We start from the raw sequence: 18,173 nt of genomic DNA, 5'->3' as shown, positions 1-18,173 counted from the left end.
TGGGTTTCTGCAATAAAGTGGAAGATGAAATAAGGGCGGCCTGGTGGTCAACTGATTCGTGCGTCGACCTCACAATGCAGAGGTGCAGGGTTCAATTCCAGCTCCTGCCTTCCTGTGTGGTGTTTGCATGTTCTCCCCGGGCCTGCGTGGGTTTTCTCCGGGTCCTCCGGTTTCCTCCCACATTCCAAAAACATGCATGACAGGCTGATTGAACACTCAAAAAATTGTCCCTAGGTGTGAGTGTGGGTGCGGATGGTTGTTCGTCTGTGTGTGCCACGCGATTGGCTGGCGACCAGTTCAGGGTGTCCCCCGCCTGCTGCCCGGAGACAGCTGGAATGGGCCGACCCTTGTGAGGATAAGCGGGTCAGAAAATGGATGGGTGGACAGATGGATGAAATAAAAATTTCATATTACAATATGACAATGAACAAAAGCACACATCCAAATCAGCAAATGAGTGGCTTCACCAGCAGATTAGCGATTTGGAATTGCCCAGCTCGAGTCAAGACCTCAATTTGATGGACCATTTTTGGGACGACCTGAAGGCGGCTGTACACAGATTTCCTCAAAATCTAACAGATTTTGAGCATTTTTGCAAAACAGAGTACTACAACAGTATTAGGTGATGGGTGTGCGTATTTGTGCAACCACTTTATTGTGCTCCCCCTCATAAGAGTTAAGTTTGTTTTTTAATTTAGTTATGGGTCACATTACAGGTGGAGGTGTGTAAACTTTTTCTATTCACTGTTGTCCTATGTGAAGGCAACATCTACAGTGTAATTGCCCTCAACTGGACTATGAATGGTTACCTTCTTTGTTCATGATACATAAAGTCTGCTAGTGGACAGAATGTAGACAACAGGAAGTCTGGCCGGTCCAGTGCAACTGTGCCACGCCACATGTGATTCCCAGATGTTGAGTAAACAAAAGAGAGCCCGCAAGGGAGGAGAATGCTAAAGATTTTTTTTTTTTTTTTTTTGAGAACACATTGCTTTGTTCATGCACACTAATCCCGATGTCCAAACCCATCCAATAGTGGAGAAAACGGCTGACTGATCCAGATCCTCGGAAAGAGAAATCTTTCCCTTTCTGTGCTCCGCGAAAGTCATGGAACAGTTACACAATACTTTTAACATTTAATCTTCACAAAAGAACAATGATGACAAAGTTATCATTTAGAAAAAGTAAACACGTCAGTGGTCATCTGCGACGTGAAGATTTCTTTGGCTACAAACACAGTGCTAAAACACACAACTACAACATTGCTCCCAATGGGTCTCTCCCTCGTCTTAGAATGTTACTGAGTCAGCAAAACAGTCAGCGGTTGCTTTTTTTTTTTTGTGGTTACTCATACATGATTCAGCATTCCTTTTACAAATGTGCAACATGACCTGGCACACTCCTCGGGCCTTCGTCTTAACTCATTAATGACTTTTAAAACCTATTTGAATTGCTCATTTTAATTAGAAATCCCCTCAAAGTTGCATGGGACAACTGGCACGTTGACATATAGCTGGAATAAAAAAAAAATAAAAAAAACCTTGGAAATGGGTATGATAATGCCTCCTGAGAATATGCGGTTCAGATTATGGACGAATGGATGAATTTGGAACACAGCATCACGGAATATCACAGCAATCCCCAATTGCAGCGCAAATACGCCCGTTATAGGATGGGGATGCATTTACAGTATTACAGTCTGACTGGACGCTTACAATCCTTCGATTATTTTCTGCACCTTTGATAAAATATTGGAATGTTTGGGATGACAAATGAAAACATCTCCCCATAAACATTTTGTTCTTTGATTGTGTTTGCATCTTTAAAACATTTCGAACTAAGCAAATCAGAAAAATCATTGTGATGCTTAATTCTGAGCTTCATGATAAATGTCATTCCTTGAAAACCGTGCTAGCTATCTCTTACGTTGAACCGTTTACATGGTTCCAGCTGCTGTCTCATACACAACTACTCCCGGTTTAAAAAGCAGCTACACTAGCTACACACAGCACTTGACTGACATGGATGGCTCTCCGCAATCCAATCTAGCACAGATTCAAGTTTCGGGATCATTTGTTGGATTGCGCTGAAATTGTCATGCCAGGGAAACCCTCCAATCCGTTGTCATCTCATCCTTGTGCTGGTGAAGGATGAAACAGATGGCTTTCCAGTCGCGATCCTCTCTTCGCCTCTGTTGCCCGCCTTGCATCACTTTCAAGAGGCAGCCACACCAGCTCTCATGACCCTGAAGAGTGCGCTGACGTTATTGCTCTTAATGGCGTCCCGACATGCTGAGATGACTTGATTCTTGGGTTTACCCACTCAAAGAGAAGCACAGATGGAGGGAAAAAAAGGAATGAGAGAATATAGTGGATTCTCCTCGCACACTCACAGTTGGGCATCCTGAACCCGTCATCAGCCAATCGCAGGGCACATTTAGACAAACAACCAGTCACGCTCGCATACAAAGCTACGGATTATTTTGGGTGTCCAATTTCTTTCAATACTTTTGAAATGTATAGGATTTGTTTTCTTGGATTTTTTTTTTCACGCAGTTTACAGTGGGTGGAAAATGTACACTGAATGTTTCTCAATGTTTTTTGAAATGTTTTGGGCTTTTGTCAATAAAATAAATCCCAATGCATTTCAATAGCCGTCAATTTTACGCAAATTTTTGCTATTTGTTGGCCGACCCTGTCATTTCCCTCACGAATACTTTTTACCATTTGCTGCCAGTGTACAAAAAAGCAAGTTGTCACACTAAGATATACAAAACCCAAACCCAAAACAACCTACCTCGGAGTCGACCAGCTCGCTGAATTGCCTGGTTGACCGACTTGAGGCAGGCCAGCAGCGCATTGTGATTATTAGAGCGAATTTTGTACTCGCTGACCAGGTCTCTGTTTAGATCGTATAGCTCTCTGTAGCGCTTTTTCATTGAAGTCCTGCCGAAGACAAAGAGGCTCAAAGTCAGAGCGCAGATATACCTGCAAGGATGTTGAAAATGACTGACAAAACAAATTGATCCACAATCTGACTTGACGATGCTCAACAGTTGAGCTCCCCTGGCAGACGCTTTCAAGATTCAGTTTGGGGCACCTCAGGGATGATTCAAAAAAAGATTTGACCAGTTTATAGCCCCATCCATTGCTGCAGTCGAATACTGTACTAGAGATGAAGGAGTGTACACTGGCATATTCGACTCTTAACCAAATATAAGGTGGAAGGAAACACTGCCTGCTGTGGTGACATCATTTACTCAGAGGGGGTGTCGTATTATGTTGCAGTCAGTTCCTACTATATTTGGAAATGATTCAAAGGTACGACATTAAATATTTGATAGAAGGCTGCTCAGTTGAATTGCTGTGCTGCCTATGAACGGAAAGTCAACTGTCAGCGCTGTCGCTATTGATGACAATAATACAGTTATTTCCATCCATCCATCCATCCATTTTCTGATGGGCTTATCCTCACAAGGGTCACGGGGGGTGCTGGAGCCTATCCCAGCTGTCTTGGAGTAATAGGTGGGGGACACCCTGAACTGGTTGCCAGCCAATCGCAGGGCACACTGAGACCAACAACCATCTGCGCTCACAGGCACACTTAGGGACAATATAGAGTGTCCAATCAGCCTACCATGCATGTGTTTGGAATGTGGGAGGAAACTGGAGAACCCAGAGAAAACCCACGCAGGCACGGGAAGAACTTACAAACTCTACACAGGAAGGCCGGAACCGGAATCGAAACCTGCACCTCTGTACTGCGAGACCTAACCAGGTGACCAACAGGCTGCCCATAACAGTTATAAAAGGTAAATGTTAGTCTTAGTTTGGATTTTCAAGTAAGATAAAATGACCACACATTATAGCTTTAGTAATGATTGATTTTGAAGGATAAGCATGACACATTAAATGAGCATTTTGTAGAATGGTAGAGAGAGAAAAAAAGGCAAGACAATGAAATGCAGTGTTTATATAAATGGTTACTTTCAGCATCTGGTAAACTCACATGTCACCCATCAAGCGAGCATCCTCTGCTTGCACCAGCATGCTCTTGATGAAGTTGGAGTGCTCAGCCATTTCTGCAGTTAATCGCTGATGTACTGCATGGAACTCATCAACCTAGTGGACGCATTTGCGAATCGTTCTTTATTACATGACATCAACACGACAGCACTTTTTTGGCCATTATGAAGACTCGATTCATTTCCTATACACGCATGACCTTTGGGAGTTAGTGAAAAGAAATGCAGTGTCCTGTATTTGTATTTTCTTTTCTTTAAAGTATGCAACCGATCCAAACCTCAGTGAGTGTGGTCTGAAGATCCTCAAAATAAGTTGGGAAGTCGGCCTCTGCTGACAGTTCCTCTATTGCCAGGAATGACGCCAGTGATTGGACCAGATCGCCCGCCAGGTCGATATCATCTGTTTGCAGAGTGATCTGAATGGACAGATAACACTGTTCAACAGCAAATTTGAATCCATGATGGCTCTCAACATATTTTTACGCTGATTTCAAAACTGTCTTTATTTTGTTTCTAACATATCAGGTTATTGAGCTACAAAATTTATTGCTGTGGCATTTCAGGAAAAAAAAAACATTCCAGCCATTGCTGAACTTAACCCTTAGTTCATACATATTCTTCTTATGATTATTATTTTTAACATCTGATATCCTAGAGAAAAAACTAGGGCAGATTTGGAATCAGTGCAAAAAAAAAAAAAAAAAAAAAAGAATGGTCTAGAAAAGTTCATTTGCATCTCAGATGAAAAAAAATCGTCCAAAGAACGCCAGTGATTTATTTAACAGGACACATTACATAGTTCTCAGAGGTCCACCATTGTTTTGCTTGACTTAATGCATCAAATAAATGTGTCACATTAAAAATACATCATCTTCCATCATTAGTTTGCATTGTTTGGTGTGTCTGTGTTTACCTGTCCATTAGAGGCCATACGGATGGACAGGAGCCCCCCTCCCCGGAGTGAAGTAAATGTAACATCAGGACTATCTACTCCCTCAGGAAGCAGGAAATTCTGGTTCAGCCACATTGCGACCTAATCAAACAAATAAATTGAACAACCCTGAGGCTTGGAATATCCCAAGAAAACATTCTTGACGTACCCGCTGTGGCCGATCATTAATGGTGAAGGTGACTCTTCCGGTGGGAGCAGGAGCTGAGGGTTCGACTGCAATGTCGTACATGGAGAAACGGGGCAGCTGTCGAGTGATTTCAAACACGTGGAACTGGGTGCTGGGGTGGACAAAACAATTCGGTATTTAAGATGAATATCGTACTTATGAAAATGATTATTTTAAGTGCGTATCTCCATCAATTCAATTTTTGGACCACATTTCCAATTCAGTATAAATCCTAGAGATTTACTGCAATGGTTTGAAACCAAGATGACTCAGCAAGCACAAACCTGCGCCAATGCGTCTCTTGTCATCTGAAAGTTGTATTTTACAAAGTAAAGCCTGTTTCTCACTGAGCAGCAAATGCTTGCCAAAGTCGCAAATTTTGGGTTTCATCATGGTTCATAAAAAAACATTGGAAATGTTCGCAGTTTCACCAGTGGCAGACAGTTTTTTTTTTCCGAGGAAATTGTAAACACATTCTTGTGGGACGGTGGTCGACTAGTTAGTGCATCAGCCTCACAGTGCAGAGGTGCAGGGTTCGATTCCGGCCCTGGCCTTCCTGTGTGGAGTTTGCATGTTCTCCCTGAGCCTGTGGAGGTTTTCTCCAGGTACTCCGGTTTTTCCTCCCACATTCCAAAAGCATGCATGCCAGGTTGATGGAGCACTCTAAATTGACCCGACATGTGAGTGTGAGCGCGAATGGTTGTTCTTCTATGTGTGCCCTGCGATTGGCTGGCGACTAGTTCAGGGTGTCCCCCGCCTACTGCCTGAAGACAGCTGGGATAGGCTCCAGCACGCCCCGTGACCCTTGTGAGGATAAGCGCATCAGATAATGGATGGATGATTGAATGGATGGATGGATGGATGAGCACATTCTAGATTTCCTTGCAAATCCATTGTTTTGCAAACAGTGGCATTTGCAAAACAACCATAAGCATAGCTTGTGCCCTTGCAATCACCGCCCACCTGGTCTTCCCACCGACAAAGGCTTTGATGTGCAGATCGACTGGGATGTCTTTGGGAGGGATGATGGGGACTCGAACAAAACCTGACAGGTTCTGGACACTGGGGTGAACAACATGGCTCTCACCCTGGAAAATGCCTTCGGCAAAAATGAGCACTGCGCGGATTATGGTTTCTGGAGAAGAAAAGTGAGGGATTGAAAGAAAGAATATTCATGTTTAGATCCAGCAGAAGTCAGACGACATATACGTGCACAATCTTAGGTGAAATGCTTCAAGATGATACCATTTGGTGTTGTGATGCTGAGCTCCACATGGGCTTTTTGGGCCTCTGTTGCAGCTCTGACTGTGAGAGCTGTTTGGAGCTGAGTGTTGGCTGGAATCCCACCTGCGCTGTCCGACCCGCCCTGAAACAACAGGACAGCTGTTGTGAATCATAACATGGGACAATTAAGAATCGTATGTTTGTCTTCAAGAATCTAAACTGTGTTCCCAATTAGTATGCGAGTACTTCGAAGGGAGGTTTTTCAAGAAGCAGGAATGCTGTTGAAGCAATTGCTGGTAAAAAGATACAGCTGAAAAGCAGAAAGTTGTTTAGAATTGCTCGACTCTTTCGAACAGTGATTACCAACTTCTATTCAGCCAGAGCACATATTTTAAATTCGAAAAATCTCACGGCACGCCATCAAACAAAATTGCCACAGAAAGGGGATATACTGTACATGTCAATTATATGCTTTCTGTCAGCGAACAGAAGATCATTTATTTGTTCTCTCTTTCACTATAAGTTGCTGCCATTGAGAAACGGACAAATACACATTCTTTGTTGTCACTAACAAAAATTCTGACCAATTGTGTGAGATTTGATGATTTTCCACAGCACACATTTCGAGCTCTCATGGGAATCACAGGTGGAGAGTACCAAAAACCTCTCTCATGCTGCAAATGCAGCTCTGTATTGCATAAACTCCATTTTGACCACACTGAACTGAGACCAACTATAGAAAATATTTGGGGAGTGCCAACCCCCATTTTTTGTATTGATGTAACGATAACCAAATGTCACGGTACCACATTGTCACAATATGAACCTCAAGATCTGCTACTTATCACAACATTGTCAGGGAGGTTGGCAACAGAAAAAAGCTTTCGATACTGTATAAGAACTCACGATACGGTAAAAAAAAAAAAAAAAAAGGCTTGGCCAGTTATGGTGGCACGATGGTCGACTGGCAAGCACCTCCACCTAGCAGTGCAGAGGTGCAGGGTTCGATTCCAGGCCTTGGCCTTCCTGTGTGGGGTTTGGCTGGCAACCAGTTCAGGGCGTGCTTCTCCTATTGCCGAAGTCAACCGGGATAGGCTGCAGCACGCTCGCGACTCTCGTGACGATAAGAGGATTAGAGAATGGCTGGATGGATGAATGGCCAGTCATCTTATTGTCATGTGTTCTTATTGGCTCAGCGGTGCAAAGTACCATGGCCTATGTAGTTCCCAAGGCTGTGTTCGGCTAAAGTGGATGAAAAGTGGTGTGTTTTGATGGAGCTGTGCGGCTCTTAATATCGTAACATGACAACGGCAATATCGTGCCAATTTCAATGTTGCAATATCGTGACATTGCCGTGGACACTTTACAATGTTTGTGGACGATGCATATTGAAGGCTTATCTGTGTTTTTCCTGAAGATGTTTTTTATATGGGTGGGGGGGGTCCCCCCATTGCATTTCAGTGGGCATCAGCTCACCTAAACAGAGCTTATCAAAATCAAGATTAATTTTGTGTTCAACGACGAGCCCATAGGATGACGTCTTGTTGTTTGTGTTAAAATATCCATTGCTGAATGGGTTAATACCGCAACATCCATGTTAGTTTTGTGAGCCCATCTATGGTCGTCTGCATTGTATGTTAGCGAAACAAAAAATAAATAAATAAATAAATAAATAAATAAAATAAACTGCCGAGCGATGGCTTCTCTCTAGAAAAACTTGTCAGTCACAACAGTCGCAAGTCAAGATCCAACGGTATATTATATATTAAATTGCATACAAAATGTCAACCTTTGCATTCTCTTCATAGTTGCGGAGCTCCAGCAGAAGATTCTGTCTGCGATGGCTGAGCTCTCGAATGAGGTCCTGTTCAGCATTTGAGTCCATGAGATTGCCTTTCAGCTCTTTTTCAGCAGGCAGGTAGCCACGAACTACAACATACATGCCAAAAACAAACGCCCATTACACCACTATCTTAAAGAGACTGTTCATTGCAATTGCTTTCAAGCTTAAATTTATCAAAATGCCTTTTGTCAGAGAACACCCAGCACACCTTCTCCCTCTACAGAGGCGCAGATAAGTTGTTTCTGCCCATCCAACCTGTAGTCTCCCTCCACCACTCCGGCCACAGAGGAGGAGAAGTTGTCTCTGAAAATGACTTCGCCTGTGCGGTCGCTTCGAGCGTCAATCTGGAACAACAGAGGAATGTGAGCAAAGAGGGTGCTGATGAACAGGACCAGTAACACTGATTTAATCGAGCGAGGCCATCTAATGCTAAGATGCTGACCTTTCCATTGGACCAGCCAGTGATCAGCTCCACAACTCCATCAGCGTTCAAGTCAAAGGCGTGGATGCTCATTGCATGATTTTTAGACTACATTGAAGAAAAGTTAAAAAAAATAAAAAAAACTAAATACAGTCATACCTCGGTTTTCGACCATAATCCGTTCCAGAAGGCTGTTCGAAAGACGATTTGTTCGAAAACCGAAACCATGCTCTTTTTAAAAAAAAAATCTTTATTGAACACATCTGCTCACAATGGAACGCTACACGAGGAAGCGTCACTTCCTCGTGTAAGGAAGGCGAGAGGAATCAAGTGGCGCATTCAAATGCGCTCAGTTTGGTCGAGAACCGATTTTCGGTCGTAATCCGAGGCATAAAAAACTCGAAATTTTTTGTCGAAAACCGATTTGGTCGAGAACAGAGATGTTCGAAAACCGAGGTCAGACTGTATAACTCAAGAAACAGATTGCCATACTACAAATGTATGCGATAATAAAAGAGCCACTGACTCCGTGTGGTAAAGTGGGATTCAGAATGTATGAATGGGGAAGGAAGAGGGTGGCACAAACGAATAGGCTGAGGGTGTGAGGGCATGTGAGAATGATCATTGTTTCCAGCAGTGTTAGGCATCATAAAGTAACAAATATACATTATTCACTGGTTTCGTTTACCTTGATCCTCCAGTACCGAGAATTGCGATCATAGACTCCCACAGTGCCATTTGCCAGGGCATAACCAAACCGACTACTGTGCATGTGACACAGTGCTGTTACCGTCTACATACAAAAGAAGAGCAATGTGAAATAATAGGATTACTTTCCTCACTGACACTGGGGGGGGGAAAAAATTCAATATACCGCAACATTAAAACACTTGTAAAGTTTGATCTACTGATTATAATATCTTGGTTAATTCAATTACCGCATTAGTGACAAACTAACAATTTCATCAATTTCATTGCACTTTATTGTATCGTACTGGATGTATGTCAACATCTTTACGCCTTTGAATGAATTGCCTCGAATGCAAACCATGCTCAAGTGAAACACTTACCTCATTTTCAGTCATCTCAGACACAAGCTCATCCTCTTTGAAAACCCTAATGTCAAAATCCTCAGATCCAACCAGGAGCTGCAAGAGGTTCCACAACAAACACAAATGTTCTCAATGACGTGACTTAATAACCCACCAATCATCTACAGCTGTGGAAGATTTTTTTAATGAATTATATTCCAAACACAAAAGCAAAAATGTCTCTTACCTCATTTTTGCCATCTCCAGTGAAGTCACAGAGGACAAGGGATCTCACATTATCTCCTGTTACCTTGAAAAAACATATACAGTAGCATACTGTGCATTTCACATTAAATTAAATAATCACTTGAAAATATAAAAGCACCATGTAGATATAAAATGGTATCAAATTTTAATTTATTTTCTCACTATATTTATTGAAACAAACAGTATTGGATATGTTAAGTAGATGTATTATTATTATTATTATTATCATTATTGAGACTTCTTACCGTCCAAAAGAGGTCATTGCCCAGGGAATCAAAACCTTGTAAGGCACAGTTCCCTCCGATGATGGCAAGAGGATTCGGGATGTCTCCAAGTTTCCCCAGGACGATTGCATTGGCCCCATCAGACACCTATACACATGCACACACACAAGCACAAATAGACAAAACAAAACAAACATCAACCGGAGATAGGAATAAATAACCTGCCTGTGTGCATAGTTGGAGATCGAATCAATATATGAACAACCTTTCAATGACAATATCAGGTGAAAATATTCACCACTGGTAATCGCTGAATGGGAATGTTAACAATAGCTAAAAGGCACACTTTATCGGTCAAAATTTTGGATATACTTTTTTTATGCTAAGAATGAAAAATTGTGGCCAAACTTTAGACTGGTACACCCGCAGAATCTAATAAGATCTAAGACAAAGTGATATAAATGAGTGTGTACCTAAATAATTTAATAATGCTCAGTTTCCATTGATACTAGTAGAGGGGTTTTAATTCTTGGCAACAATTGTGATACTGTTTCAGTATCTCATTAGACTGTACCAAATGAAGCATTTGGTTAGTGGCCAATTTAGTTGGTCACAGCTGTTGATCGAGTGCATACTTCTTCCACATTTATTTTACGAACCTCTTTGTAGAATATATCGGTATTGTCATGGACATCATAAGCCAGCAGATTGGTCTGAGATCCCACCAACAGTGTGTCGCCGGCAGTCTTTGTACCCAGACTACCTGCAGTCAGACAAGTGACTGCCTGGTTGATGTTGAGTAGAGAGACGTCCGAATCCTGAGCGCTTTGGCTCAGTCGGTGAGATGCAGGTTTTTGACCACGGGTGTGAGGGTTGTGAATAAAAACCTTGTAGAGAGAACAACAAAGTTAGGGACCGGCATGAAGAACTATTACTGAGCTATCAAAATCTGAGTTTCAAAAACAATGGATAAGAGATCATGGCCAGTTTAGAGTCTTCCATTAACTGAACATGCATGTTTGTTTAGATGAGAGAGGAAACTGTATCTAGGAGAACATACAACATGTACTCCACACCGAGATTCAAACGGGGGACATCTCGTCTGTGAGACAGACGAGCTAACCGCTACCAACATACGGGAATTTAAATGTATAATTTGCACCTTTCCAGCTTGTGTGGCTGCAGTGAGGCAAGGGTGGACGCCATCAAATGTTCCTACAGTCACCATGCGAGGGTTTATCTTGTGGTTTAGCTTGAGAGTGAATATCGGCACCAACATGATGCATACGGTCTCTCCTAAGCAAAACAAAAGCATCCAGACATACATTCAGGGTAAATCTGGGAAAGACTCAGAATAAAAACCACAATTCAGGACATAATAGCAATACAAACTCATAGCCACACGTGTGAACAAGTGACAATGTGTGATTTTGCGACACTAATGTAATTACGAGCTTTGCCCAAGGCATCAGAGTTCTGTTGCCTAGCAACAAAAAGTGTCACGCCAAAGCTCGTTCTACTGCCGATCTAATCTCCCGTCGTTTGGTCAACAACAACGCTATTTTTATACTTAACAGAAGACTTGCATGGAGCTTTACTATGACACAGCAGGGTATCAATACCAAGTACTACAATAAATATTTCAAGAAAGTAACATCACTGTTTACCTTAGCTGGTTAAAGAGGCTAGCTTAAAGAGCTAATTAGAACGATGCAAACTGTTAAGAGTGGAACTGGAAACTACGAAATAGGACAACGAAGATAGAAAAACTAGCAAACAAACAAAAACAACGAAAAAAAAACGCACAACGTATAAAAATACCTGACACTGAACTCGATCATAAAAATGTAGATTTGTATCAAACGGGATTCCGCACAATAAAAAGTGCAATTTGTTATCCACAACCACTTCCGATGTATGGTTTTCAGAATAAAATATCTAAACTTTTGGGTTTGTTTGTTTTTTTCTCAGACAATCCCACCCGCAGAAAACGTGAAAGTGAGGGTAATTGCAGTTCGGACCTCTTCCACCATAAGCGAGAATCATACCCTGATCTCGACCAAAGAGCCACGACTTATTTTTTTCTTTGGTTAAATTACTGTGGATAAAATATTTCACGTGGCACAACCATACTACTAAACTTACACACACTGTATCATTCCTGAAAATCTGAAATGTCAAGTGGGAACAGTATCTGTCCCGTGCAAGCATAATAACAGTATACTCATTTGCAACTTTATCAAAAAAATATTTATTCACTTTCATGAGAAACACAATGTAGCAAACATGAGACATCGTCATATACCTGCATTCTGTGACAAGCTTCATTTAAAAACTTTCTACATTTGTCCAAAAAAAGCATCATCTACGGTAGTGAAAGTTCATATCTCACTGAGCGGTGAAGGTTTGTCAGTGTGTATGCACCTGAATGTTTTTTCATCAGGATTCGTTCAAGTTTGCGAGCGATTGCAAAGACGACGTCAACAATTTTAATGGTCTCAAACAATGTTTCTTGTCATAAAGAAATCTTGAACGTGTTCAAGATTTGATGGCGACAAGAAAAACTGTTTCCAACCATTTCCAACCAATTGGAAATATCTGGCAAATGTCTTTGCAACTGTTTGCAACATTGAACGAAAGCTGTCAAAGAAAAACAAAAAATAATTTGCTACCTGCTTGCAAACCTTTGCCATTCAGCAAGATACGGGCTTAAATGTTCCACATACAGCACATTTGACAATAAAGTTGTACTTGATACTTGATACTTGATAAATGGTGGAAGGGTTAAAATGTGCAAGCATAAATTTGCAAAAAGGACAAGACATCACAACACTGGCATATATCAGTATTGCGGAGGGAAACGGAGTGAGCCTGGACCTTTGCTGTGAGGTAAAACATGCAAGTCATCTGACAATGTGCTTATTATGTACAGGTATGTAGGGATATATGATTCTGTTCGTTTGTTTACTCTGTCACAGGGGGTCTTTACTTACTACCTGAAGTCATAATTACAGTAAATATGAATGAAAAACATGCCTAAACAATCAGTATCAAATTATCAAAAGGAAAAAAGTAAGTACAACAGTAACTGAGTGAGCCCTTTTGTGCTGCGTGATGTGCAAATGAACTGCGTCTCATTCACAACCTCGAAAGTTCTTATTGGGAGCATAAACTGCGGACTCCCTGCATATTAATGAAACGCCATGTGCCAAAATGTACTGTAGCATTCAGTACGTCCAGTTTTAAGCATCCAAAGGGAAACGGAAGGTTTTGTTTCCTGCGCAGCAGCGCAACTCTGCACAGTCTAACCACAGCTGATATGGTTCCTCTTCATGGTTATCGACCAAATTCTGTGAAAGTGGGAAAAAAAAAGAATACAAAATACACATTTAAAAAAGCACCTTGTTGGTTAACGTTCTGTTACGTTGCATATCTCACTGCACCTGAAGCTCATGAAGGCATTGTGTCAATTGCACAGTGAAGTCCCCAACACACCAGGCCAAGCTCACATGGAATGACGGATCCTACAAGATACAGCAAACATGAGTGTCTTCTGTCAAGTTGTCTTGCGCATATGAAAACTGTGCATCTCACTTAACCTGATAAAATGTGTCCAAGTGAAAGTCCGTCAATGTTCTGTCCACCACCCGGACAACATTTAACAACTGAGCATGCCCAGTTACAACCTCCATCCCTAAGAAGGTTCTGCCAAAGAAAATACAGTACGGTCACAGAGGTAGGCAGAGCATGCACACACAAAAGAGTAAATTCATATCTTAATTAAGCAAGTACATTTTATGTAATGTAGTATGACACACATTCCACAGACAGACCCTCGAGAATTTATACTGTATCTGAGCAATGAAAAACACACTGACTGTACCTTGTCTTCTCAGCGTTACAATAGACCTTCAGTCTGGATGCTGAGGACACAAATCTGCAAACACAACACAATTACAGTACTTTTTTAGGGAATTTTTATTTAGTTCACACACGTGTTTGTAACAGTGCTGACTTAGATGGACTCAAGGCAAAAAAAAAAACCAAAAACATTTTTTTCTTCGAGAAGCAATTTCACGAATCAATGACTTGACTTGAGGAGTTATTTTGAGGATTTTTTTTTTTTTTTGCAGGTTAATCCCAGGGACAATGGTTTTAATCAACAATTTTAAAAAGACAATGTAATGTGGAACTTGAAATATAGGGTTGTCATACTGTATATTTCAGCATTTGAGTATGCTACTGAAAGGTCTATAGAATAATTGTGTATTCAAATAAAGAAATCTCAAATGATCAGCTCATCAGCAGCAGATCAGTTTCGCAGAAGCCTGATCATGATCCTGATCATTTGAATCAGCTGCGTTAGAGGAGGGAGACATGTAAAACAGGCTGGATAGAGGTTCTCGAGGACCGGACGTGGGCATCCCTCCTCAAATAGGATTTGAAGGACTTTATCAAGCTCAGTAGATTGGAGAGATTTTTCTAATGCAGTTTTTAGTTGATGAGACACAATATTAAAAATATTCATTCATTCATCTTCCGAACCGCTTGATCCTCACGAGGGTCGCGGGGGGTGCTGGAGCCTATCCCAGCTGTCACCGAGCAGTAGGCGGGGGACACCCCGAACCGGTTGCCAGCCAATCGCAGGGCACACAGAGATGAACAAACATCCGCGCTCACACTCAACCAAAGGACAATTTAGAGTGTTCAATCAGCCTGCCATGCATGTTTTTGGAATGTGGGAGGAAACCGGAGCACCCGGAGAAAACCCACGCAGGCCCGGGGAGAACATGCAAACTCCACACAGGGAGTCCGGAGCTGGAATCGAACCCGGTACCTCTGCACTGTGAAGCCGACGTGCTAACCACTGGACCACCGCGCCGCCCATATATTAAAAATATTTGGTGGTCAATATTAGACGGCTAAGTTCAGCTGTCAGATAATTGTAATTCATTTCAGGATGCGGATGAAATTACATCACACACAAAATTGAACTACAGTATGGGGGAGTCATTGTTTTTATTTACCTTGATGACTAGCTACGGCCTTGCACTGAGCCAGTGACGACTCCAGAGTGTGATTAGTGGTTCACGCATTGATGACGAATGCAGCTCGTTGTCACAATGACAAATATGAATTGCACAACACATTGACTATTGACACTAAATACGATCATCATGGAAATATGCCTCAGTTCGGCGCAAAGACACACGTAAGCAGGGGTGCTAACAGATCGATTATGAGGTAACCACAGGGGATCTTGTGTTCCCTGCCTCCTGAGTCGGGCACAGAAGTAGTGGAGGGAAATCGAGCCCTCGGTCCCTCTGTCGTGGCGCTCACTCTGATGTTGCTGTTTTTTTTTTTTTTTTAATATTCAGAACAATCACATAGTGTTACAAGGGTAACAAGTTAGTCAGCAGGGATTTCCGTAACAGTTGGTAACTGCATTTTCTTACATCAATGCCCATTCACAGTTTTGTGGTTCAATGCAAATCTTGACTCGAACCTTGGGTATCTTTCTTGAACTGTGATTAAGTTGCATTTTTCTACCCTCATGGTGTAGATTAAATGCCATTGGAGAGTCAGAGTCAGTAAACAGTTTCTTCTGAGTTGAGGTTTATCATTGCAAGCCGATTATTTTGTTGAATGAGATTTCTAATATCTTTGAAATTGGTGTAATATTTGAATTCTCATCCATCATTATGGTTCAATTTTCATAAGAATGTTTATTATACTGTTATTTATTTGGCCATATGGTCAATTTCTTCTGAGTTTACAAGTGGAGACAAAGCAAAACAAACCGTTTGCAGGGGGTGAGGCCTGCCTTGAGGCTCTGTATGAAGGGCTGGATCCAGTGGTGTCTCAGGACCACTGTCTGGGAGAGGCTGAGATGAAATTCCTCCTGTGGGGCCAAAACCACTCCAAAAGCAGCTGCAGTCGACAGAAGCACCTCCATTAACTCCCCAAACTCTTCTTCAGGATTGTCTGACGTGACAAGATGACAGGCATTTAAAACGTGCATTCACCATGAGAATGGCAATTCATGGCTCATGCACTGAAAAACCTGTTTTCCCTTTATTGTACCGAAAACGTAGTGCATTGGTCATCAGTCGCAGGGAAAAGGTATTTGTCCTCTTTCTAATTTCAGATTTAATTTCATTGTTTCTAAATTCTGATTTTCTTGAAGGGAAACAAATCCAAACTTATTTTGCACTATGTGAAAAAGAAATTTTCTCGTTAGATAATGAGTCATGAGATTAACCAGTTTTGAGAAAGCTGAGTATGGTTTCGCTGGCTACATTCAACTGTGATTACTACCAGATTTGTTGAACCAACAAATAACTAAAATAGTACCTCTCAAACAAAGGCTACAATATCTCAAAACAAAACTCATCATGGCACCACTATTGACAATTTAAGAATCTTCAATTAAACGTGGGAAGGCACTGGATTACCTGGAGAACACCCATGCTAATACAGCTATGAGCAATACTTACATGGAAAATAAACATAAGTTGCCCAGTTTCCTCTCTCATGTTTGAATGATCGGATACGACCATCATGCAAAGAGCTGTCCTCAGTCTGCGGCTCCTCGTCTTCTGGAAACATGGATAGCAAACAACCAGGGAGTGGAAGCCTGCACAGAAGACACAACCTAGTTATTAAACATTACATTCATGGCATCAAGAGCACTCAGTCACCAAGTTCCGCTTGCTAAAGAAGCCACATGGACAGACTCACCCGAGGCTGAATTAAACGAAACGAGTCAGAAAAAGGCTTCGAAAAAAAGTAATTTGTTTAGATGTTGAATTGCTTTGCGAGCAAACAGCAATTCAGCAGAGGCAAGTAATTATTTGTCCCATGACTTGGCAATTTGTGTGATCCGTACCTTGTCGATGGAGAGGATTTCTCTATTTTGAGCTTCTTCGTCGTTGGACAATCACTGCCATCACCGTCCTGCAGACAATTTCGAGGAAACGTTTTGTTATGGTCTGGAGCTACGCCTGCCTGCACACCCCCTGCATCACTTTCCTCATCCGAGCTGCTGCTGTAGCCGACTAACATCATTCAATAACCGCTCTCTCGATCCGTATGGAAAAATGAGGCAACGACGCTCCAGTTTATCAGGAAACTAACATCGTATTGAAGCGAATTGAACCGGCTGGACCACATTTGCGTGCCAAAGCCAACAACTCTTGATGAAGTGCACTTCCTGTGTCTACAAGTTGTTCTGAGTATCAGCATTTGCGTACCCTTGAAACAATAACTCGACCGAATTAGTTCCCACGCCAGAGTAAACCCATATGCGCCTTCTCATTTTTGCAACACTTGCGTGTGCGCGCGCGTGTACGTGTGCGTGTTGTGGTTGTGTGTGTGCGGGTGCGTGTGTTGTGTGCGTGTGTGCGTGCACGCGCGCGTCTGTGCGAGCGCGTGTGTCATTGTATTCCATGGAATAATACTGTAAGTGTAATCTATATGTGGAAAAAGAATAATTCTTATAATTTACACGTCACACGCACAAACGCGCGCGCACACATTACTTTACGTGTGCTCCAGAGCAGTGGTTCCCAAATGTGCGTCGTGCACCCCGGGGATACGTGAAGGCACTTCAGGGGGTGCGTGAGAGTTTGAAAATAGATTTAAAAAGTAGCTTCAATGAAAACAAGAGTTTGAGCAGAGCAGTTGCCTTCGCACCATCAAGAATGACAAAGATCCTCAGTGAAGCAGTTCAGTGCAATAATGGGATATTCAGTGTTGACAGGAATGCTTCTTTTTAATTATTAAACTGATATTTTAAGAGGATATTTTTTCAGTTGCTGCTTTTATTTACAATTAAGTTCATTGGTCTTCTTTTTAATGATTAAACTGATAGATTAAGATGATGTTTTTTTCAGTTTGTGCTTGTATTTAAAATTAAGTTAATGATCTGCATTATGGTCCCAAAGGAAGACACTTTATGTTGATAATTATTTCAATGTACACGCATCTTAAAAATCTTAATAAGTAAGTTAATTATTTCT

The 18,173-nt window shown here is 41.7% G+C and overlaps 2 protein-coding genes across 5 annotated transcripts; both read right to left on the bottom strand.

The window, feature by feature from the left end:
- Positions 1-1,124: 1,124 nt before the first annotated feature.
- On the bottom strand, positions 1,125-12,059 carry bbs2 (Bardet-Biedl syndrome 2). 2 transcript variants are annotated; one of them, XM_019876887.1, is made up of 18 exons: positions 11,820-12,059; positions 11,315-11,448; positions 10,812-11,039; positions 10,174-10,299; positions 9,909-9,971; positions 9,701-9,778; positions 9,319-9,423; positions 8,652-8,738; positions 8,418-8,553; positions 8,156-8,295; positions 6,388-6,508; positions 6,106-6,277; positions 5,125-5,254; positions 4,938-5,057; positions 4,303-4,440; positions 4,009-4,121; positions 2,797-2,945; positions 1,125-2,321 (listed from the first exon to the last, which is right to left on the bottom strand). In XM_019876887.1, exons 2-18 carry the CDS (start codon positions 11,429-11,431, stop codon positions 2,215-2,217), a joined length of 2,130 nt encoding a protein of 709 aa, XP_019732446.1. In that variant the 5' UTR covers positions 11,432-11,448; positions 11,820-12,059; the 3' UTR covers positions 1,125-2,214. The 2 variants fall into 2 exon arrangements, with proteins under 2 accessions (XP_019732446.1, XP_019732447.1); XM_019876888.1 differs by having other exon boundaries at positions 11,974-12,058.
- A 1,025-nt stretch (positions 12,060-13,084) lies between these two features.
- usb1 (U6 snRNA biogenesis 1) lies at positions 13,085-17,469 on the bottom strand. 3 transcript variants are annotated; one of them, XM_019876965.1, is made up of 8 exons: positions 17,185-17,466; positions 17,042-17,109; positions 16,650-16,789; positions 15,954-16,137; positions 14,036-14,089; positions 13,752-13,857; positions 13,596-13,676; positions 13,085-13,502 (listed from the first exon to the last, which is right to left on the bottom strand). In XM_019876965.1, exons 1-8 carry the CDS (start codon positions 17,218-17,220, stop codon positions 13,395-13,397), a joined length of 777 nt encoding a protein of 258 aa, XP_019732524.1. In that variant the 5' UTR covers positions 17,221-17,466; the 3' UTR covers positions 13,085-13,394. The 3 variants fall into 3 exon arrangements, with proteins under 3 accessions (XP_019732524.1, XP_019732523.1, XP_019732522.1); XM_019876964.1 differs by having other exon boundaries at positions 15,954-16,083; positions 17,042-17,469; XM_019876963.1 differs by having other exon boundaries at positions 17,042-17,466.
- Positions 17,470-18,173: the final 704 nt, after the last annotated feature.

This window comes from Hippocampus comes, unplaced genomic scaffold, assembly GCF_001891065.2.
Source record: "Hippocampus comes isolate QL1 unplaced genomic scaffold, H_comes_QL1_v1.1 scaffold110, whole genome shotgun sequence".
Classification (NCBI taxonomy): Eukaryota; Metazoa; Chordata; class Actinopteri; order Syngnathiformes; family Syngnathidae; genus Hippocampus; species Hippocampus comes.
The sequence above is the reverse complement of the archived record's forward strand: the minus strand, read 5'-3'. Positions and strand labels throughout refer to the sequence as shown.

What these genes read in the sequence shown, in the direction of transcription:
- bbs2 (XM_019876887.1), bottom strand. Translation starts at nt 11,431, where the DNA reads ATGTTGGTGCCGATATTCACTCTCAAGCTAAACCACAAGATAAACCCT. An exon ending in GCAATGACCTCTTTTGGACG is followed by an intron (nt 9,972 to 10,173) that starts GTAAGAAGTCTC and finishes TGTTTTTTCAAG; the next exon opens with GTAACAGGAGATAATGTGAG. An exon ending in CTGGCTGGTCCAATGGAAAG is followed by an intron (nt 8,554 to 8,651) that starts GTCAGCATCTTA and finishes CTGTTGTTCCAG; the next exon opens with ATTGACGCTCGAAGCGACCG.
- usb1 (XM_019876963.1), bottom strand. Translation starts at nt 17,220, where the DNA reads ATGATGTTAGTCGGCTACAGCAGCAGCTCGGATGAGGAAAGTGATGCA. An exon ending in ACTTGGACACATTTTATCAG is followed by an intron (nt 13,677 to 13,751) that starts GTTAAGTGAGAT and finishes TGTATCTTGTAG; the next exon opens with GATCCGTCATTCCATGTGAG. An exon ending in AATGCCTTCATGAGCTTCAG is followed by an intron (nt 13,503 to 13,595) that starts GTGCAGTGAGAT and finishes CCACTTTCACAG; the next exon opens with AATTTGGTCGATAACCATGA.